Source organism: Sciurus vulgaris, assembly GCF_902686455.1.
Source record: "Sciurus vulgaris genome assembly, chromosome: 3".
NCBI classification, from domain to species: domain Eukaryota; kingdom Metazoa; phylum Chordata; class Mammalia; order Rodentia; family Sciuridae; genus Sciurus; species Sciurus vulgaris.
This window is the reverse complement of record NC_136463.1, coordinates 60,204,302-60,226,946: the sequence shown is the minus strand read 5'-3', so window position 1 is coordinate 60,226,946 and position 22,645 is coordinate 60,204,302. Positions and strand designations below refer to the sequence as shown.

General features: G+C 47.3%; 1 protein-coding gene across 1 annotated transcript in view; it reads right to left on the bottom strand.

Moving 5' to 3' along the window:
- Positions 1-17,175, bottom strand: part of ITGAE (integrin subunit alpha E) — a 37,556-nt gene extending 20,381 nt beyond the window's left edge. Inside the window, 20 exon segments of the mRNA XM_079130790.1 lie at positions 1,176-1,304; positions 2,537-2,700; positions 3,933-4,063; positions 5,037-5,167; positions 6,173-6,397; positions 7,025-7,165; positions 7,455-7,597; positions 8,040-8,175; positions 9,043-9,110; positions 9,544-9,694; positions 10,173-10,326; positions 11,374-11,416; positions 11,419-11,524; positions 12,085-12,182; positions 12,185-12,199; positions 12,567-12,710; positions 12,944-13,061; positions 13,441-13,555; positions 14,646-14,739; positions 16,006-17,175. Of these exon segments, the coding sequence (XP_078986916.1) occupies positions 1,176-1,304; positions 2,537-2,700; positions 3,933-4,063; positions 5,037-5,167; positions 6,173-6,397; positions 7,025-7,165; positions 7,455-7,597; positions 8,040-8,175; positions 9,043-9,110; positions 9,544-9,694; positions 10,173-10,326; positions 11,374-11,416; positions 11,419-11,524; positions 12,085-12,182; positions 12,185-12,199; positions 12,567-12,710; positions 12,944-13,061; positions 13,441-13,555; positions 14,646-14,647 (2,214 nt within the window). The 5' untranslated portion in view covers positions 14,648-14,739; positions 16,006-17,175.
- Between the last annotated feature and the right edge of the window lie 5,470 nt (positions 17,176-22,645).

The following is a 22,645-nucleotide window of genomic DNA, read 5'->3' as shown; positions in this document are numbered from 1 at the left end:
AGTATTCTTCTAAAAATAAATACCTTTTTATAAATTTAAAAAGAAGACAATCTTGCTCATAGGGAATCTGATTCTCTCTTCCTGGGCAAATGAGCAATAGTAATACTCACCTAATTATGTTATTCTTACTATTTCTATCACTCTTCATGACTGATATGTTGGGTATTGATCAAAAGCAGAGCTAAAAGTTTACATGATTTAATTAGCATAGAGCATTTTTTTTTTTTTTCAAAATACTGGACAGTAATGAGCACCCTATGATTACCTGGAGACATTCCTCATGACCTGAAGTTTTCTGTGTCTACATGAATAACTTAAAAAAAAAATACATATATATATATATATATATATATATATATATATACATATAAAGTTGCAGATGGAAACAATACCTTTACTTTGTTTATTTTTATGTGATGCTGAGGGAGCAAACCCAGTACCTCACATGTGCTAGGCAAGTGCTCTACCACTGACCACAACCCCAGCCATGAACTACTTTTGACTTTTCTTTTTGAATGCTAAATTCACCCAACTGATGATAATAACTATTTTTTTTATGCTCACCTTATCATTTCTCTGTCCCTACTGATTTCTCCTATATTCTCTAAATGGAAATTGGCAGAGCAACCCTGAGGCCAGGGCCTAGATGAGAACAGACTTCTCTTAGTCATGAAAAAAAGCTTCTGTAACACAACTTGTTTTCTTAGTGGTACTGATGAGCTCGAGGGGAGAGGCTGGGTTCAGGTTTGGTGGGGCCAAGACATTCAGCTGAAGGTTCTGCAGGGCCTGAATAGGTAGGTGCACAAAGGACTTCCTTTCTATAGCCCAGGTCAGGACAGTTCCAGTCCACTCCTCACAGGGATACCCACCACACTATCCTCAGAGACCCTTACCAAGTGAGGGCCTCAATACGCAATGTAGTCTATGCTTCATTAAATAGGTAGTGAGTGCTTTTTGTGAACTTAAAGTGGGTTGAAGACCTATTACACACCAGTGAGACCCTGAGCAAATGAACACCATCTCAAGGTCTCTACTTCCCCATCTGTATAGCGAGGAGCCCCGCTGCTGTCTGAAGACCCTCCCTCCAAGCTAGTATTCTTTGAAGTTAGGGTAGCAGGTGTTTTTGTGGGCTGGCTCCTAGGAGGGTTGGTTCCTAGGTACTTGCAGGTTGTCACCTGGAAGATGGTTGAGGGTTCAGGGGAGGATTCAAGGACAGGCCAGGAGTGGCCCCTCAATCCCTCTGGGATCTGGAGTTGGTAGTTGACCTTGACACTGATGTTGGAGAAGCAGTCCTCTTCACAGAGCTGTAGGGACACCAAGGAATGCAAAGTTAGAGTCGGGTGTGGAAAAGGTGACAAGGAGGATATTTTTAACTTTGATGTAGCCATTAAGAAATAAACAAGGAAAGCAGTGAGTCAAAAGTCTTAAGCATCTACAAATAAGCCAGTCTGAAGGGAAACTTCCTTTGAGCAAGATGCCAAGAGCTGGCGGGGAAAAAAAATCATTGATCTGCCATGGTTTCGGGTCTTGCAGTTCCTCCTGGTTCTCACCCTAGTCCAAAGGAATTCTGTCCATCAGGGGCTAAGAACTGGTTCAGACTTTACTTGGAGGGCAAATGGAAGCCACACAAGGGAAGAGTCATGGTCACATCTGAGTTTACATAGATCTTTCTCAAAGCAGCACAGAGGACATATAGGGTAAAAACTAAAAATAAGGAGATTGCTGAGGACACTATATGCCATTCATTTGTTTAAATGAGCCTCTCGGCCATGAAAAGGACTTTGAACATATGAGAGGAAACAAGCTTGACTCCCTAGTAGAAAGGGTAATTATGCTTTTATTTAAGGAAGACAGATAGGCTAGAAACTCTTAAACCAATTAACCATCACCTTGGGAGCAGATATGTAGGCAGAAACATAATTGAGTTTGTTTATTGCAATAAATGATCTTTATAAGTCCCCTTAAGCTCTGAGTCCTGAAAAATATATTTTTCCAGATCTCCAGAGAGATAGGGAAGATATGGTTTTCTTCTGGCAAAGGAGAAAATCTTTCTGAATGATAATTTCTGTCTATTTCTACCTTGGAATGAATCAAATTTCCTGAGGTTGACTGCAGCCCACTGTCATTATGAAGGTAGGTTAGATAACATAATAAACATTCCTGGTTTATTACCAAGAAAAAATGTCAGCAATTAAAGCATCCTGCCTTTTGTCCCACTTCTAGGAAGCTCAGAGACATAGCTGGTGTTCAATTTTAGTAGGTTTCTTTTCTTTTGTTTTCGGCAGTGCTAGGGATCAAATCCAGGTCGTTATTCATGCAAAGCACATGCTCTATCACTGAGCTATATCACCAAACCAGGTTTTTAAAACATGGACCTCTGGTGTAATCATCAGCATCTCTCATGCCACTTTGTGGTTCTCAATCTTTTATAATTGTTTTAATTGCCTTCTTCATATGTATGGGTTCATATTCTGCATTGCACTTACTTCAAAGCTTTTCTCAATGTCATAGACCTCTTTGGAGGTCCTCCACTTACCTCTTCCTCCACAGGGTTGAGCTGGAGGTTCTCACAAAGACGGGACTGATCGTTCCACTCCCTGAGGTGGCTCAGACAGTCCCTCAGGTTGGAACACTGCAGTCTCTTTCTTGGATTTTCCACATCCACATCCATAGTGAAATTAAGCCATGTCTCTCTGAGGCCTGAGGATGAAGACCAGATCTTCCTGATGTGGTTGGGATGGACCATGTCCATCCAGCCTGCTGGAGCCTCCTTGTGAGACCCTCCTGAACAATATCCCCATGCAGAAACTTCCCTGGAGCTCAACTTTGAGGTTCTTCATTTCAAAGATGCTCTTCCCACTGTCTCTGGCACCTGGTGAAGGTCCCTCAGCACTCTGACCCTACTCCAATACAGCATATTTCCAGGGCTGAGTCTGTCTTCCCTAGGGAAGAAGGCTCTCCAGGAGGATGGGACCAAGGGAGAAAATGAGAAGAAGGAGGAAGAGGATGAAGGGGAAAGGTGGCGGAATATAGGGAACAGAGGAAGAAATCAGAGTAAAATCTGAGCATAGCAGGGCTGGAAGCACCTCAGAGATTCCCTGGGCCAACCCCCTTACTGTATATAATAGAAACCAGAAACCAGAGAGGGAAAGATACTTTCCCAGTATCACACAACCCTCAACAGGCTCTGTCCTGGAAGTGACAGGTCCATCATTTTCTAACCTCAGGTTTATTCAGGGCCCCTACCCAGGGGTCTGCTCTCTGACCTTCAGGGAACAATGAGCCATTTCAGCAGATCTTACTGAGAGATTCAACCTTGGGGACTACTGCTGAGAAGGGAATAGTACTTGCATTGGCAGTAGATACATGGGCGGGTAGGAGCTATGCCCACCTTCTCCTTTCTAGAATTAATCTCCCAATGAATGTCAGGTAAAGGGATAGAAGAGAAGCTAGGTCTCTAGCAGGTTATTTTTGGTCAAGGAGATATAATGAAGGAGGAGGAAGAGATGTTACTCAGAAAAGAAGAGGGAGGGAACTTATCAGGAGCCCCTGACACACATGAACACACATACATGTACATACACACACACACACGGGGCGGGGGTGGGGGGAAGCAGCAGATGAAGAAGGAGAAGGGACTGCCTTTCTGAGTCTTCTTTCAGAAATTCAAGCTGACAGCTCTGAGGAAAAGAGCAATGACCCTCTCTCCAACAGGGTCAGTAAAGTCTCTCTGAGTATGGATGGAACATCAGATCTTCCTGGGGCAGTTCTCATTTAATAGAACCTAATGACCCAGGAGCTAAGATCTAGCAGGGAATTTCAAGCACCAGAAACTCCTACCAACCCTCTACCCGCAGTCCTCTTTCCCTGCCTCCTACAGAGGCCAATAAGGAATGGTCACCACAACTCGGGGTCACTTGGCTGCCCGTTACCTGACTCAGTGGCTGAGGTCCGAGAGCTGATTTCAAAACACAAATGTACGTTCACGCTGCCCTTAAAGCCAATGGGCAGTGCACTGGGGGTGAAGGTCATGGACACGTTTAGCCGAACCACAGGTAGTGAGCTAAACAAGACAGCAGAGAGGACTGTAAGAAGCGAACGTGGGACTTCTGGGTCAGTGCATGTTTGACTAATTTGTGCATTCACATGAACATCTCTAATATGCAGGGGGTGCTCAGAGTCAGGATACAGAAGAGAAAGAGACAAGTTCCTGCTCTAGTGGGAAAACACAAGCAAATAAATAGGAAGAAATAAGGAAATAGTATATATTGGTAATGCTATGATAACACAGGATAAGGTGATGGAGACCAAGGGCTATTTAGATTAGGTGGTCAGGAGTGGCCTCACAGATGAGGAGGCATTGAGATGGAGATCTGTTAATAAGGAAGAATCCACTAAGTACAATCTGGGAGAAGAACATTGCAAGCAGGAAACACAGCTATTGTGAAAGGCCTGTGGCGGGAATGAGTTTGGTTTGTTTGAGGAACACAAAGATCAGCATGACTGAAACATAATTAGTGAGACAGAGGGTAATAATGGGACATGGGAATTGGAGGGGTGGGCAGGGCTGGGTCACAGAGACCCCTGAAGGCCATGATAAGGAATTGGGCAGGAGCCATTAAAGTGTTTTAAGCAGCAGAGTAAAGGGATGACCAGCTGCTGTATGGAGAATGGAGAACAGGGGAGTAAGCAGGGAAGACCACCACACAGTGGTCCAGGCAGTGAAAGGTTGACAGTGCCTTACGCCAGGAGGTGTTTTGGAGACAGAGCCAGCAAAAGTTTGTTAATGGAAGGACAAAGATGACTCCAAGGTTTTTGTCCTGGACTTCTTTGTGAATGATGGTGCCCTTTCCTAAGACTGGAAACCTGAGGGAGGGAAAGATTTGGGGGAATGGTAGGTGAGAATAAGAGCTCCATTTGGGGATGTGTTCACTTTGAGATACCAATGAGCAGCAATCAGGTCTGGAGCTTAATGGAGAAGATGGTAAATGGGTGAGACAGGGACTAGGACCCTAGAAGGCAGGGCAGACCCCTACCGCAGCACAACTGCCCGGCCCAAGGTGCCCACGGTGATGTCAACAAGGCCATCGCCATTGAAATCTAAGCCACCAGCCACAGACATGCCGAAGTAGTTAAGTCCTGGGGCCACAGCTGAGGCACTGATCCGCTGTGAAGAGAGAAACACAAGGGTAGAATGGAGAAGGGGAGGAGAAAAGGGGAGAAGTCCTCTCAAATCTAGTCAATTAAGCAGCATCTTTCTGCCACAGGGGGTCCTCAATCTAGAAACAGGAAAGAGAGGACAAGGTTTCCTGGAGAAATTTGGAATGGAGTCTTCACAGTGGAGATGACGAGAAAAGAATGAGGGATCAAGAAAGAGCAGTTTCTAGGAAACTGCCAGGGGTCAGTGAAGGAGGATAGGGGAGGGAGGTCTGGATGTGGGGCTGGGGGCTGGGGGTGTCAAAAAAGCTTTTCTGAAGAAGTGACATAATCAGGATTACATTTTAGAAATACCACTGAGGGCATGGGGTGAAAGATGGACAGTAGGCAGGAGCTACTACGGTTGAGCTCAGGGAAGGGATGACAAGGCCCGGGCTAGGGTGAAGGGGATGGAGAGAGTTCATTAGGGGATAGGGACTAATAGGCATTGCAGGTGTCAGTGTACCTGGGACTATCCCAGGTTTCTGGTATGGGGATGGAGAGCCCTTGCTTGGGCAGTGTGAAAGTGAGAGAGAGGCCTGGGGGTCATGCAGGGTGAGGTTCTCAGGAAGCAGCTAGAGATGGGGAAAGTGCCCGTCAAAGATGTAGTCTGACTGGCAATGGAGCCTGGAGCCTAAAAGTTAAAGTATAGAGGAACTAGGTGAGGGACAAGAGCAAGACAAGGGGCAGAGAGAAGGGAGGACCTGAAACAGGCCAGTGGTCAGGAATGACAAAGAAGGAGGAAATACAGGTCAGGGAAGTAGACAGACAGGGTCTCGACCTCTCCCAACCTGAAGGGTCTGGGGAAGACCCTCGTCTGGAGCCTCCTCCACCTGGCCTGGATGGGCTTTCTCCTTCACTAGTATGCTCCCAACCACCCAAGACTTAGGACTGAGCCTGACTCAAGGCTCACATCATCTTATCTGGGGGACATCAGAGTCCCATAGAAGAGGCAGGAGAGAGTCCCACATGTCACCTGTGGTTGTCTGCCAGAGAAGCCATTCCAATGTCCATTGTAGATGTACACACTGCCAAAGCTGGCACCATCATCTGCCTCAAAACCCTCCAGCGGGGCTCCAATGGCCACATCTGTGAACGTATCCTGGTTGATATCCCCCACAGTTGCCATGGCAAAACCAAAGCGGGCATGGGTGAATCCATCAAGCCCATTCAGCGTGCATACGAAGGAGAAGGAACCATCCTGCAAAGCAAACCAGGAACTCAGCCCTCAAGAGAGGCATGAAGGATGTCTACCTCAGTGCTACCTAGGGGGACATGCTCACAGGGCCTTGATTCTGATACCTCAGTAGAAGTCTATGGCTTGGCAATATGAGGGACCTTTTTAAGATCACACAGTGTACCAGTGGTAAATTTGGGGTTCTCCTGTTTTAAAGTTCAGAACCTTAAGCCTGTCCCCCTCTATTCCCATACAGAGGAGTCCTGGAATGGCAGATGGGAGACCTGGGTTCCAGTTGCACTCCCAAATACTTGTTTGGTAAACTTGAGCAAATCTCAACATCTCTGAGGCTCCCTGAGCCTCAGCTTCCTCATCTGCAAAATGGGAATGGCAGCCACTTCCTATAGTTACTGTGAGAAACCAGTGAGATCATGGACAACCCTGTCAACCATGAAATTATGAGAGATGTCATCGGGGTGAGAAAGTGGGGGATGGGGGGTGAGCGGAGCAGCTGCCCCACCTGGCAGTCATCCACCCTGAACACCTCCCCATCACTGCCCACTGCTGCCAGTGCTCCCCAGCCTCTGCTACCTCTTGTCAGGCTGAGTAGCCACAGCCTTGGCAAACTTGTGGAGATGAAGACCCTCCCACCTGCTCATGCAGACGGTACATGTAAACTCTGCCTTCTTCTTTATGGATGTGGTAAAATGGAGCAGCCACCAGCAAGAAGTCCGTGGTCCCATCCATGTTGACGTCCACAGGGCACAGCTCAGAGCCAAAGTAGGACCCCATCTACAGCCCAGGAGGAACTCAGCACTGTGGGGATGTTGGGGAGACCCTTCCTCCTCCCCTCAGCAAGGCTAGACCTCTGCCTATGCTCTTCCTGGATCACCCAACTGCAGTTGTTCCAAATTAATTTGCACACTAGTAACACAGGGGACTGGGTGAGTAGCCCAGTGCTTAACAATGGAGGATACACCTTGCAGGCATGCAGAGCACTGTATTCTACCCAGGAGCCTGAGCTTTGCCCAGGTTGGGCCCATCACTTTTCCTTGGGGAGAGGGGCATCCCTGGTAGATACCTGCTCTCCCTCCAGCACCGGCACGAAGGTAGACCCTCTGCTCTCCTTCTGGAGCTCAAACACAGCCCCATGCTGTTTGTACCGTGGAGCCCCGGCGATGTAGGAGACACCACAGGCCTTGTGTAGCACCGCTACTGAGTAACCTGGAGCAGGGGTGGTATGACTGTAAACAGGCTTTCCCCACCAACCCCATCACCAGGCATTCCATGGAACCCCACCTACCCAATCAGGCCTTCAAAATCAGCATGCATTCCCACTTATGCATTGGCACTGGTCACATACATGATACACACACACACACACACACACACACACACATACGTAAGGGGTGAGGGGCATGAGGGGTACCCCCAGCTATTATTCATAGAGCAGTCCCTTCCTTCGTTAGGCAGTCACCCAAGTCTACCCTGCCTCAACCCATACTTCTCAACCTCAGGTTCCCTATACAGGGCCCACCCCGTGTGACCCAAGTGATCGATCAGGGCCTGCCCCCACCAGGAACCATACTGTATAGACTAAGGCACAGCCTCAGTGTCCCAGTTTTGGCCCCTCCCTCGCCCAGGTAGCTTCCAGGCCTGCTCTCACCCAGGTAGCCATATTGCGTAACTTTGGTATCTGCTGCTGTCTGGTTCAGGAAGCGGCCCCTTCGGCTCTGCATGTGGTAGAGCAACACGCCCCCAGACCAGTTAAAGGCCCCCACGGCTCCAAGCAGCACCTGTCCCTGCAGTCACAAGGATGGGGCTAAGTGAACCATAGGGATACAAAGGCCAGTGCAGTGAACCGTGCTTGGAGAAGGGGGATGGGTAGTGTACGGTGTTCTAGCCAGAGATGCAGGCAGGAAAGTGAGATGGCAAACACTGGGTTTTGCCTTGAACCCATGACCCTGTCAGGGCTGTCGTGTCTCCAAAAGCCCCCCAGGGACCCAGATGTTGAGCATTTTTTAAACGTTGTGATTGATGGAAGGGTGGCTCATGCCCTCCCAGCAACTTTGGGAGATGGAGACAAGTTTGAGGCCAGCCTCAGCAATTTAGCAAGACTCCCTCTCAAAATAAAAAGGACTGGGGGACATAGCTCAGTGGTAAAGCACACCTGGGTTCAATCCCCAGTACCAAAAAGCAAGTCAATTAAGTTAAATAAAATTATAACTGAGCAATATAGTGCTCCTATCTTTCTCAGTTGTCCAGCCAGGGGCTAGCACCTGGGGCCCACTGTGCTTAGTGAAGGTGCTAACTGTGCCTCCACCATGGGCAAGGATGGTGTCCCCCACCATCTCCACATCTTTTATCTGAGAGACATAAGCAACTTGGTTGGCTAGTCCTCCCTGGCCAAATCTTGGTTTATTTTTATGTCTAAGGAGAACAACTCAATCCCTGACCACACAAAATAAAATGAATCCCTGTAATATGGCCATCCTTTGGTCTATCTCTCTAGTCCAGTGAGGGAAAGCAAGCAAACGTGTCCATCTTTATCCTAAAATGGCTTCTTCAGAGGCACCACCACAGGCCCTGCACTGTGAGCCGGAAGCCTGAATTCCCTGGGTTGGTGGGGCCCATCCTCTAAGGCAAGCCTACTTCCCTGGGCCACAGACCTCATCCAGGATCTGGGCGCTGAAGCCAGTCTGTGCCAGTTGGTAGTGAAGGGCATCTCCAACTGTGCCTGGAAACCAAGAAACCCAGTGAGACACTGCTGTGACAGGGGAAGGGAGAGACCATGCCAGGGGATGGTCCAGCTTGGCCTCACCCCCAGGTGACGATGTTGAGTATAATGGGAACAGCATGGGGCTGAGAATAGAGACCTGGGTCCTGCTTTAACTGAGTGGGTTTGGGCAGCTCACTCCCTCTTTCTAGACCTCAGTTTCCCCATTCTGTGAGTTCTTGGGAAGTCATCTTTGTTTCTCCAGTACCAGTTCATGGAGATTCTGGGAGGTAAGGAGGGCTGGGAATACTATTGCCTTTTTAGAGAGGCCCATGGAATTGATGGGAGAGCTCAGAGTACTCCCAAGAAAGTGGGACAGAGCTGGGCTGGAGTCCAGCATTCCTGCTGAGTGCTGAGGGGGCTGCCATAGGTTGGGGGTTCCTGGGGTCTTCACCTTCCATGTGAATGATGTTCTGCTGCAGTTTGCTCAGAAGCCCATTCAGTGCTGCGTAGTTGGTCACCTTGAAAGCGTGGGTCTCTTTGGGGTCTGAGGCAATCAGCTTCAATTCCCTGTCAGTCTTAACTTTCTGGAATGCGTTTCCCACCTGCACAGAAGCCCTGGCTCAGGGAGTGTTCCATCATCTATCTCCTCCCTTTTCTGCTCCCTGTTCTCCCACATATACACTCTGGACAAAAAGTCCAGTTTTACCAAGTTGAATTTGTTTTTCTTAAGACACCAGGCTCCTCATCTCAGTACATGCTGTTTTCTTCGCCTGCAGAGCACTCCCCCACACCCTAGGCCAGCTTCTTCTGTTGGTCGTCCAGGATATGGCACCCCGCCACTTCCTCCAGGAACTTTCCTGTGGCCTCTCACCATCACAGCCAGGGAACTGTGACCATCACTGGGAAATATGCCCTCTATAGGAAGACCCAACAAGGGTCACAAAGCATGGGGACCAGGAAAAAATGATTGTTGGTGAATAGAAAGGTTTTAGGTACACTGTTTTCAGAAGTCCCTATCTGGGCTCCTCCCCACCCAGGTTGTGCAGGGACAAGGAATATCTCCTAGCTCCTGGCTCTTACCCCAATGGCAAAACGCTCAACACCCTGCATCTTGGGGGAGTTGAGGACAGTTGTGAGGTTGAGGGGGTCCTGAAATATGTCGCCATCAGTGAGCACCACCATGACCTTGGATGCCTTTTTTCTGGAGCCATGGCTTGGGATGAAGATGTTGTCTCTAGGTAGGACAGTCAATGAAGAGAACATTGTTAAAAGGATGAATGCATTCTGGGGGAGATTTTATTCACTGATTGGTTTAAAAATTAGAGAGGTTTAACAAGCCCTCTCAAGAGAATCAAGGCCAAAGAAGGGAGTGATGCCCTTATGCCACACAGCAAGACATCTGCAACAAGACATCTACAACCAGGTATCCTTGTTTCTCACCTGCTCCTGTCAGAAAGGGACTGGATAGCACTTGAGTCTGTCCCTTTTATGTGTGTGCATGAATCATGTTGATATTACATAGTAGATAATACTTACATAGCACTTATCACATGCCAGGCACTGTTGTGAGCATTGTACATGTCTTAATCCATTTAATCCTCACAAAATCCTATGAGGCCAGGACTATTATCATCCTCATGTTGAAAGTATGGAAATTGGTCAGGTACCATGGTGCATGCCTGTAATCCCAGCAACTCAGGAGGCTGAGCCAGGAATATCGAAATGTCAAGGCCAGCCTCAGGAACTTAGCCAAGGCCCTAAGAAACTTAGGACCCTGTCTCAAAATAAAAAATGGGGGGGGGGGACTCAGTGGTAAAACAATCGCAGGGTTCAATTCTCAGTGCCAAAAAAAAAAAAAAAAAAAGAGTACGGAAATTAGGCTGGAATCAGTAGCATACTCCTATAATCCCAATAACTCAGGAGGCTGAGGCAGAAGAATTACATCACAAGTTTAAGGCTAGCCTCAGCAACTTAACAAGACCCTGAATCAAAAAAAAAAAAAAAGTAAGGAAGTTGAAGCACAAAAAGTAGGAGGCAACTTGCCCACAATTATACAAGTATAAGCTGGAGTTGGGATTTGAACCTGGACATCCTGTGCACTGAACACTCTGCTCTACTGTGTCTGTCTTGCAGGAGGAAGTCCTTGGAAGAAGTTTTGGAGGGTGATCCTGGGATGTCATCCCACATCCCCTCAGCCAGGGAAGAATAAGAACCCCCACCTCCTCCAGGTATGATGCCACAGAGAGACTCTGGTGGGGCTGCTAGTTGGCATCCTACTCACAGGACGTGCTGCATGGCTGATGCCGTCTTGGTAACATTCCCACTTGAGTGACATTCTGGACTCTGGCCAGGGAGGCCATCACGTCCTGGCTGTCGCGAAGGTCAAACTCAGTCTGAATCACGTCCCCGTACTGCACCAGGGCAAAGCTGCACTGGAGGGGAAGGGCCAAGGGAGGGAGGATTTTGGAAAGGTTAACAAGCACAAGGCCATCCCGGCCTCTGAGGTGGCTCCTCCTGAAGCACTAGAAGAATCATCTCATCCACTGTGTTCCCATTCCCAGAAGGAGATGTTAAGGCAGAGGGAATTGCCAAGCAAGCAGGTGTAGAGGAGTAAATGACAGTCAGGAATCCCAGTGAATCAGATTTCTCCCTGAATTCACATTCCTGTGTAGATCCACACTGACTTGGGATTGGTTGTGTGACTTGCTTTGACCAGTGGGACATCAGCAAATGCATGCATTGATTCTTGCCTTCTTGGAATATTGCTGCCAGAAAAAGGTTGGGCTGAGCTTCTGGAGACACGTGGCCCAGACAATCCAGTCCTGGTCAAGTAACCAGGCAAAACTGACAGAAGAACCACCTAGCTGAGCCCAGCACAAATATCTAACCCACAGAACTATGAGCAATTAAATGGTAGTTGTTTTGAGATCGTTTGCTACATGGCAATAGATAAGTGGTAAACTACATGAGGCCAGATTTTAGGGACACCCACCTCAAAACACTTCTCATAGAAGTTCCTCATCATGTTGGAGATAAAGTCTTTGGCTCTCTGGAAATCTGGGGGATCAATGCTTCCTGAGCCATCCAGATGATGGCAATCTCAGTGCCTGGCCAAGACAATGTAACAGGTCAGGTCAGGTAAGGAGTGTGCACAAGATTTGGGGCAGGAGTGTGGGCCATATGTCCTGCCCTGGTTATATGTCCTACCCTATAGGCCACACACCCACTCAAGCCCTGAGGGTTCAGCTCAGGGAAGAAACTGGGGGAATCTCCTGAGAGTGAAGCTCTAATCTCAGAGGCAAAGAAAGCTAGAACCTGCTCTGCTTCTGACTTGCTATGTTACGCCCATTTCTCTCACTCTTTGTGCCTCAGTTTCCCCATCTGTAAGATGGAGAGGAGGAAAACTGAGACTAGCCCTGGAGGTGGCTAGCCTAGGGGTCGGTTCTGGGAGCCCCAACATCTGCCTCTTCTCACCAGCTTCCTCCTCTTCCTCCTCCTCCTCTGCCTTCTCCAGGGCTCGGCGCCTTCTAGGTGTGTTTTCATCCTTCCTCCAGCTGCCTCCTTTGTTCCTGTAGCAGTGCTCTGTGTCCACGTGTTCTTCTGGATCCAGGAGATTTTCTTTAAGAAACACACAGAAGAGCTCAGAATAAGAAGGCTCCATGTTCCCCTGAGGCAAGTTTATGCTTAGTTATCTCTGCCTGATGATTCCTTTCACATGGGGCCTAGAGCTTGCCTTGTCTCACTCTTGGTCTCAGCGTCCCTCTGCCCCTACTATGGGCTGTTGCCTCTACCTGGAGAGTTGAGGGGATCTCTTTAGAGTTGCCCAGGACCAAAGAGCATCCAATTCTTACCAAGGTTAGAGAAGGAGGCCTGAGCCTGGGGGCGCAAGTCAGGAGCCAGCAGGGTGCAGGTGCCTGTGAGTTCTGAGCTGAGGCTGTGAAGTTGCCGAGCCTCCACCTGCATGCATATCTGGAGAGAGGAGACAAAAGGGAGCAGAAAGGCTGGGTGATCCCCCTGCACTCTAGTCATAGCCACACTATCATTCCTATCCCAGAACTCAGTGACTCAACCACACAGGAGACACAGGAACAGCAAGCTCACCCCTCACCAAGGGAAGAGTCAGTGCTGAGGTTCAAGCTGAGGTCAACACCTGGGTGGGTATGCCAGAGCACATGGAATACCTGGGTCAGTCCTGGCATCAGCATAGGTGGTCAGAGCATGGACAGCCCCAGGCAGGGCACCAGGAATACAGAACATCAGTCAGGAGTGGCATCAACACCAGGGTCACTCCCAGACGTCAGTACTAGCCTCCCCAGGGCCCTGCATCCTTCCATACATGCATACTCACCAAAACACCCTGATGGTTCCGGACAACTGTTACTCCTTGGTGCCTTCCCTTGGGATGGAGACATGCTCTGAAATAGTTCAACCAGGTAAGGAGATAGGGATGCTGGGAGGCAACCCTAGACCCAAAGTCAAAGGGCACAGAGGCATCTTGATCAGAGGCCCTGAGCAGTATCAAGAGGCTGGAATTGGGGTGGAAGGCTCCAAGAACAGGCCTGGATATGCTCTGGATGCAGTGCCTGTCCCTTGCCTCATTTACTACCTTCACAAATGCCCCTAGATGTCTGCTCTGTGCCCAGCCTTGGATTGATGGGGATCCAGAAATGACTGCAACCTAGGAATTTTCTAAAGGGGCTCCTGGCCTGGGGTACATGCAGGTAGAGAAGCCCTACTAGTGGGTGTGGTACAATGCAGGGAGATGCTGCCAGACCATCTGCATGGACCAGGGAACCCCTCCAGCCTCAAAGACCCTGGAAAATTCTTACTGCCGGCCAAACCCCAGGGGCAGGAGTCAAAGCTCCTCCCTCTACCTCCCTACTATGGCCTCAGGTACTGTCTTATTTTGAAACACAGAATCCCCAGCCTTCCTACTGGACCGTGAACTTGTTTTGGCAAGAGATTGAGTCTGCAGACCTCAGCGCCTCTCCCAGAGACAAGGATTCTACTTCAACAGCCAATGTTTGTCAGTGCCTGGGTGATGTAAGTTGTGTTGGGTGGGAAGGGTAGATCTGGTTAATGAGAATTCCAATTCCTTCCTTCCTTCACACTTCATTTGAATAGCACTTACCATGCCAGACCCTATGCTGGACCCTATGCTGGACTTTAGGAAGGCCACAGTGAGACCAGAACAGGTGAGCTGAATTCCTTGGAGCTATAAGGAATAGGTTTGATTGTGGGGTTGGAATCATCTAGAGTGGGGTTGCATCTGTGGTACCACCAATGCCAGAGGTGTGACGTTAGCTATACTGGCAACCAAAGGATTTAACTTCCCTGAACTGTAACTTTCCTCTCCTGTGAATGGTGTGATTTTGAGGACTTAAAATGAATGCAACACTTAGCAGAGTACCAGCACAGAGTAAACACTCAGTAAATAGAGGACTGCATGGGGGAAGGTGGGCATGTGATTGAGGCTGGGTTGCAAAGTTTTGGGTTGGAATGACTAGGATTCCTAGAAAGGAGTTTCTGTGGGAGCAGTTGGGGTTTACTTACATACTGGTTGGCAAACAATTTCATCCTGGCTGAGGAAACACTGATGCCAGGGGGTGCTGATGTCCTATGGGTTCTAGGGCTGCTGATCAGGAGCCTGGAAGTAGGGAGTAGGCAGACAGCAAGACTGAGCCATCTAAGGACTCCCTTCTCTGACCAGGCTAGTCTTTCTTTTCAGATCCACAGGCTCCCTGTCTGGTGGCTATGGAGAAGGCCCCAGGAGAGGCAGCAAAGTCTTACCTAGACACAGCCTCTGTATTATGGGGAAGGCATATTTTCAGCCTCCACTTCTGTTCAGCTCTGGGCAGGAATGGTTAGATGCAGCCCTCTCTTCCTGCCACCCACCCTGACAGAGATGGGGGTGTTCTGGTATAGGTAAAAATTGTTCTCTCTTGGGGTTGAAAATGGGGATGGGGCAGTCAGGAAACCACCAGCAACACAGTTGGTTCTTTGGGGAGCACTGCTGGTTTCCTGACTACCAACCAAGGGTAGTATTCAGAGATGGTGTTTCCTGAGCAGAACATGCCAGTGCCCCTGTGGGTCAGTCAGTACTGGAGGTGTGGGGACCTGCTTACAGTATCCTCAGGAGATATGATTCCTGGTTACATTTTTCTCCCCACCCCAAGCAGACCAGGGAGATGGCAGAGTCCAGTGTCAGCCTAAAAATTCTCACTTTCCATGTGGCCCAGGGGAGGACTGGGTTGCCCTGAAACAGAAGGTGAATGCTTCAGGCTGAGGGCTGTAAGTCAGGGCTGGTGGGAAGGGGATCTGAGGAGGTGTGGCTTGGCAACAGTGATTCAAGTTCAAGGTCTTCCTGTTGGGAGTAGTGGGAAACCATAGAGGACTTTATAAAGGGGAAGCACATGACTAGTCTTTTAAAAGGTCATGATGTGGCTGCAGTGGGGCTGGGGACAGACTGAGAGCACAGGATGAGGAACAAAAGTGAGGTGCTATCTATACTTCCTCACCTCCTATCACTAAATATTTTTTTATTATAAAATATATTCACTTATTTGCATGGTTTACAGAATAATAAGTCTACACCTTTTTATGTGTCCTTCCTCTGATGAACCCACCTCAAGTTCACATCTGTCTTTACTACAGTTCTTGTCAAGGTTATCAGTGTCCAGTGGACAACACTCTCATCTTCCTTAACCTCTCAGCAGCCCTGGATGTAAGTGGCCCTCTTCTCTCTGATGCTCTTTCTTCCTTATTTCTCTGTTTTCTCATTTCTCCTTACAGGAATCCTTTGCTGGCTCATTTGCTGTCTGACCTCTAAATGTCAGTACACTCTCAAGGCTTGTTCCTTGTCTTCCTAACCAGCACCCTCTCCAATCAATATTAAAATTCACATTGGCCTCACCTTCCCTCCAACAGACATTAGACCAGTCAGCTGTGGCTCTATGAGCAGAATTATGGCTTTCCAGATGTCCACATCTATTCTTCAGAATTTGTCTACATCCTAGTCACCAGAACTTGCAGATAGGTTCCCTTTCATGGTGATGGGGATTTTGTGGACATGATTAAATTAGGGATCTTGAGATGGGGAGATGATACTGGATTGTCTAGGTGGACACAGTATAATCACAAAAGGCTGTTTTAAGAAGGAGGCAGGAGACTCAGAGTAAAAGAAAGATCTGAAGATGTGATGTTATAGGATGTAAGTGAGGCTGGTGAAAAGGACCATAAAGTGAGGAATGTCAGTAGTGTCTACAAGCTGTACAAGGCAAGAAAACACCTCCTAGAGGTTCCAGAGGGAATGTGGCCCTGCTGACACCTTGATTTTAGCTCAGTAGGACCTGTGTCAGATTTATAACCTCCAGAACTATAAGATAATAAGTTTGTAGTATTTTAAGCCACTAAAGTTGTGGTAACTTGTCACAGCAGCTTGTATTAGTAAGAACCTAATACAAGTCAGGCATGGTGGCACATGCCTGTAATCCCAACAACTCAAGAGGCTAAGGCAGGAGGATCTTGAGTTCAAAGCCAGCCTCAGCAAATTAACCAGACTCTAAGCAACTTAGTGAGACCCTGTCTCAAAATTAAAAAATAAAAAGGGCTGGGAATGTGGTTCAGTGGCTAAGCATTTCTGAGTTCAATCCCTGGTACAAAAAAACAAAAACAAAGAACCTAATACAATAACCAACCACCCATTGTCTAATGGTGTCTCAAATTCAGGATGTCCAAAGCACTACTGGTGTTCTTGTCCTCTTACGAGCATTCTTTCCCATCTTCCCCACAGTGATAAAGGGCACCAACTGGGGAACATCCTTTTCACTCTATCCCCAACGTCCAGTCCCTCAGTTAGTCTTGTTGGTTCTTCCCCCCATTATGTCTAGACAGGTTCTTGCCTTCCCTGCCACCACCTTGCCCACCACCATCTTGCCTGGTTTATAGCCATAGCCTCCTGGTTTGTTTGTTTTAATTTGCTGTTATAATCAACACCACATCACACACCCTGCTTTAACAGTCTCCCAAGCACTTAAAAAAAAAAGGTAGTCAAAACCCCCAGACACAACCCACAGGGCTTTGCAGTCTACCCTCCCTGCCTCTCACCTCCCCTGTCCCCTAGACAGCCCCTGGTCCTTTCCTGCCTCAGGCCCATTGCCTTGCTGTTCCCTCTGCCTGGAACCTTCACCTTCCACTCTTTGCTAGTTTGGTTCATTCTCATTCCTGTGCCTTGCTTAACTGTCTCCTCCTCATAAATGTTTTCTCTAGCCAGCCCCACCTCACAGCCCAGTTAACTGCTGCATTACCCCATTTTATTTCCTCTTCAGAACCTGTTGCCACCTGATCCTATCTGGTTTACTTGTTTACCTGCTTATTCTGCGCCCCCCACCCTCCAATAACCAGTGAGTTCCCTAAGGATTGCATCTAACTCATTCACCTTGTAATTCCCAGGGCCTGGCACAGAGCAGGGGCTCAGTAGATCTTTGTTGAATGACGTGAATGACAGCCCAGGCAACAGCAGAGAGGAGGAAGGCCAGGTGCAGCTGAGCCCCCAAATTAGGTCACCTCCTCAGCAGCCCTGCTGCTCTCCCCAGACTTCTCCCCAGCCTAAGCCTCAGCCCTGGCTCAGCACCTTGTTCCGCTCCCCACAACAGGTGGGTTCAGAACATAGGCTACGTGCAGCCCTGGACCAGCTGAGGTCTCTCCTCTTCAGGCCTTAGCCAAGTTTTTTCCTCTGCCTTTCACATCCTTCTCCTGCAGAAGAATCACCCCTGACACCAGTTACTCAGAAAATTCTCCTCTGAAGGTGCAACAGAAGCCATTAGGTAGCCCTGACTATTGGCCTCCCATTCTCATTCCTGGCCTCTGTTCCCATTTAGACTGAGTTCCCAAGAGATCACCATGTACAGCTATGGAAGCCGCACACTGCAGATCCCAAAGATTGCAATTCTATCATAGTCATTCAATTTCATGACTTGGGACCCCATCTGAGCTGCCTCTGCTCCCCACCCCATTTTTTCCCCAAGGCCAGTGAATCCCAGTGACTGATAAATCAACTAAACACTGACTGACCAGCAGTGACAGAGGATCAGCCATCCACTGACAGCCACAGGGACCCTATTCCACCCTGGGCTAGGTATAGCTCTGGCACTCCTTGTCTATCTCCTGCCTTCTTCCAGATCTAACCTCTCTTAGAGTCAATTCCCAAATCTCCCAGGGGGAAGACCTGCTCTAAGTCCCACTCCATATTCCATGAAGCCCAGGTTGCTGACAGCACTGGTCTATTATATTTTAGGGGGAAACTGTGTGAGGGAGTAAAAAGATGTGCACAGGGCAGGGTGGGGCAGGTGGGGCAGCCTGTTTTTTAAATGGCCCAATTGGCCAACCAGTGCATTTCCTGCCCATGGTCTTCATCATCTGCCGCAGGAACCCAGACGTGCCTCCACCACATCCTCCTCCCCAGCATGTACAAACCTGTAAGCCCATCTGCTTCAGTAGGTGTTCTGGGAGGTTTCATGAGCCCCACTGGGTTCTCCACCACCCCTGAGCAAGCTTGAGTCCTCTGTACCAGGAGCTTCAAACAGACACCCCTCATCTACATAGGCCTTTGGGGTTCTGGGGCAGGGGGCATTCTGGGCAGGATCCACTGGAGTAGTAGTAGGTGGAGAATGAGCAGGAGATGGTCACAGATAACTCGGACAGCACTGATGCACTGCAAATAGTTTGGAAAACTTAATGCTGAACCAATGCAAATCCTTGGTCCAGAAATTCTACTGATGAGCCCAATGAAGAGAAGTACATCCATCCATCAAAAGAAAGTATGCAAGGAAACTACCCACATGCCCACTGTTAGTACTGTTCACACAATGGAAAAATCTAGCAAAGAGCATGAGAGTTATAGCAATACCATGAATGAGACTTTGTACTGACCTTATTTATGCTGAGTGAGAGGAACTGGACAGAGCACATATTGTATGCCTCATTTATATCAAGTTCAAAACCAGGCAGAACTAATCTACAGAGACAAGGTCAGGAGGAGGCTACTGTTGGCAGGGGATGTGTCTATAACTGACCACGGGGTTTCTAGGGGTTTCTACAGGCTGCCACGGTCCTTTAGATCTGGACTTTGCTTGCACAGGCAGCTTACCAGGATGAGCCTGCATGCTTATAATGTGTACGCTTTTTGTGCATGGCATATATCAATTAAATTTTACCTAAACAAAACACCATAAACACAGACTTTTAATTCATTTTCCTGCAGCCCAAATCTCCCTGACAATCTTCTCACCATCCAGCCCTGCTCAGTACCCTCTGGCTCCTTCAAACCCTCTGTGCCTGGATGACAAGGCACCACCCACCTCTCCCATCATATTCTCCTCACTCTCAGCCTCAGCCACACAAAGTTCTCTCATCTCCTTCATCTTGCTCAGGCTGGCTTCCAAGCTTCTGACCAAGCTGTTCTCTCTGCCTAGCCTTCCCTTTTACATCCCTTCTCACACTAACTTCTACTCATCCCCCGAGTCCTGGTGTAGGTATTAAAGAACACAGCTATCTCTGTGTTCCTGGGCAACCTAGGTGCCCCCACCAGAGCTGTCATTATCCCTGCCATTGTCTGACTTGTCTGTTTCCTTCATGAGCCTGGGAGCCCCATGAGGACAGTGACCATATCTAGACTGTTATCCCCCTAGGATCTATGCTGGCTCTGAGCATAGATCCTTGCTGAATGAATGAATGAACGAATGAACGAACGAACGAACGAACGAATGAATGAATGAATGAATGAATTGGACCTTCCTTTATCACTTAAACCTGATTAAATCCACCAAGCAAGCCTCAGGCCCAGTTCCAGGCTCAAGCCCAGCCCTTAACATCATAATTTTATTGTAGGAATGGAGGTTGAACCAGCATAGACAAAGTTTAATTTCTTGTAGTCATTTTATGATTTAGAAGCCATTCTTATCAAAATAGGCATGGGCTATTTTCAACTTTAATATTGCTATTGCAGTTAAAGTTTTTGGTTATAAACAACAGAAACCTACTACTGAAAATATAAACAAGATTACACCAGGCTGTTCACTATACAGACAAAGAAATCAGGGACCAGAAAGGGATCAAGTCTGCTTGATTGGCAGGCTCATAGCCCATGTCCCAGAGCATACAAGGCTGCTGTAGGAGCTTCCGCTGCCCATCCAACCTCCACCAAGCAGAGCTGCCCTGAATCCGGAGTGCCTCAAGTGGCTCTGGTCAAAGTCTGTCTGAATCCCAGGCTCACTTGTGTGTGCTAGGTATAAAGCCAACCCTTGACCAATAACTAGAAACTAAATGGTGAGGGTGAACAGAGAGAAGCAGCCTGGGGCTGGGCCTGAGCCTGGCTTGGTGGTAGGGCAAACACAGAAAAGGTCCAATGATCATCATGGAAAAAAAAAAAAAAGCAGGGGGGCAAGAAAGGACTGTTTTAAAATAGATTGGAAAGATACAACAATAATATGAATCACAACCAGATTCTGCTTTAAAACAACACAGTCGTAAATGCCATTTTGATGACAACAGGAAATTGAAATGGGTCTGAAATATTAGAATCCTTCACTCCAAACTTCTCCTAAATATAGATATAATCCTACCCTAGCACACCACCATTATCACCATGTAATAGAAGACATATTTGACCCTGCCAACATGTAAACTCCCCAAGCCATAGGGGTTTTGTTTGCTGGGCTCACTGCTATGTCCCTAGGGCTTGGCACATAATAGGTGTTTCATAGATATTTGTTGAGTAAATGACTATTGCATATCTAATTCCACAACCTGCCCTGTGTCATTTCACAGTATGTTTTGAGATTGATCCAGGTTAATCACTATAGTACTAATTTTACTCATTTGACCTGCTTTTAGTACTGCCTCACATAATTCATATATTATTTCTCCATTTTCCCAATGATGAACATGTCTAGTCTTTCACTATTACTAGCAATGTACAATCAACAATTTTATGTGTAAGAACTGGGGGTCTGGCTCAGCAGTAGAGCATTTGCATATCCCTGGGGTTTAATCCCACCACCCTGACAAATTATAGGCTAGGCTTGTAGCTCAGTGGCAGAGCATGTAACTTGGATTTGTATAAGGCCCTGGGTTTATTTCCAAGAACCAAGTTTAAAAAAAGATAATATATATTTACATATATATAAAATATATATGAAAAAATATATATTTACATAAATATATATATAAATATATCTTTTTTTAATGTGAGTGTCTCTAAGGTTGGGTATCTGGGGTACAAGTGCTGCTGAGTCAAAGGCTACATGCATCCCCAACTTTACCTGATATGGCAACATTGCTCTCCAAGGTGGTGACAAAGATACACCCCCATATAACCCTGTTTCACCACATCCTTACTGGCATAGTGCTGTCAGATTTTACATTTTTTGCTTCTCTTTTTCTTTTTCTTCTTTCTTTCTTTTCTTTTCTTTTTTTTTTTTTTTTTTTTTTTTTCTGGTACTGGGGATTGAACCCAGGGGTACTCTACCACCGAGCTACATCCCCAGTCCTTTTATTATTTTATGTTGAGACAGGGTCTTGCTAAGTTGCAGAGGCTGGCCTCAAGCTTTTAATCTTCCTGCCCCAGCCTCTCTAGTTGCTGGGATTACAGTAGGCATGTGCCACTTGGCCCAGTGCATCACAGCCTGCCTCTTAAAAACTAGCTCTTGGGCCTCATGTTTTCAGTTTCTTTCTTTTTAACTTTTTTTAGTCACCTTCCAAATTTTCTATGTTGAGCACATGCAACTTTGTAAAAAATTATATATATATATATATTTTATTTGTTCTAATTAGTTATACGTGACTAATTCAATTCATTGTACACAAAAGGAGCACAACTTTTCACTTCTCTGGTTGTACACTATGTAGAGTTACACCATTTACATAATCATACATGTAATAGGGTAATGATGTCCATCTCATTCCATCATCTTTCCCACTCCCATGTCCCCTCCCCCTCTCCCCTCACTCTCCTTTGTCCAATCTCAAAAGTTCCTCATTCTTCCCTTGCCCACCCCCATTATGGATCAGCATCCACATATCAGAGAAAACATTTGGCCTTTGGTTTTTTGGGACTGACTGTATCTCGCTTAGCATGATATACTCCAACTTATCCATTTACCTGCAAATGCCATAATTTTATTCTTCTTTAAGGCTGAGTAAATTCCATTGTGTAATTACCACCGTTTCTTTATCCATTCATCTGTTAAGGGCATATAGTTTTGTTCAACAGTTTAGCTATTGTGAATTGAACTGCTATAAACATCGATGTGGCTGCATCAACATGTTACTTTTTAACATGTTAAATTGTCTATGTTGAACACATGTTGCTTTTATAATGAACAAAAGAGCCTTCATGAATTTTATTCTAAAATAGTTTTTAGGTTCCCCTCCCCCAGTGGAACAGGAAGAGATCTGAAAGAGGAGAGGAATGAGGGCTCTGTGGACTCTACAGACCAGTTTCGGGGCCAGGGCTCCTCCTGCACCTTCTCTGTTTCTGTTGAGTATCCTTCTGA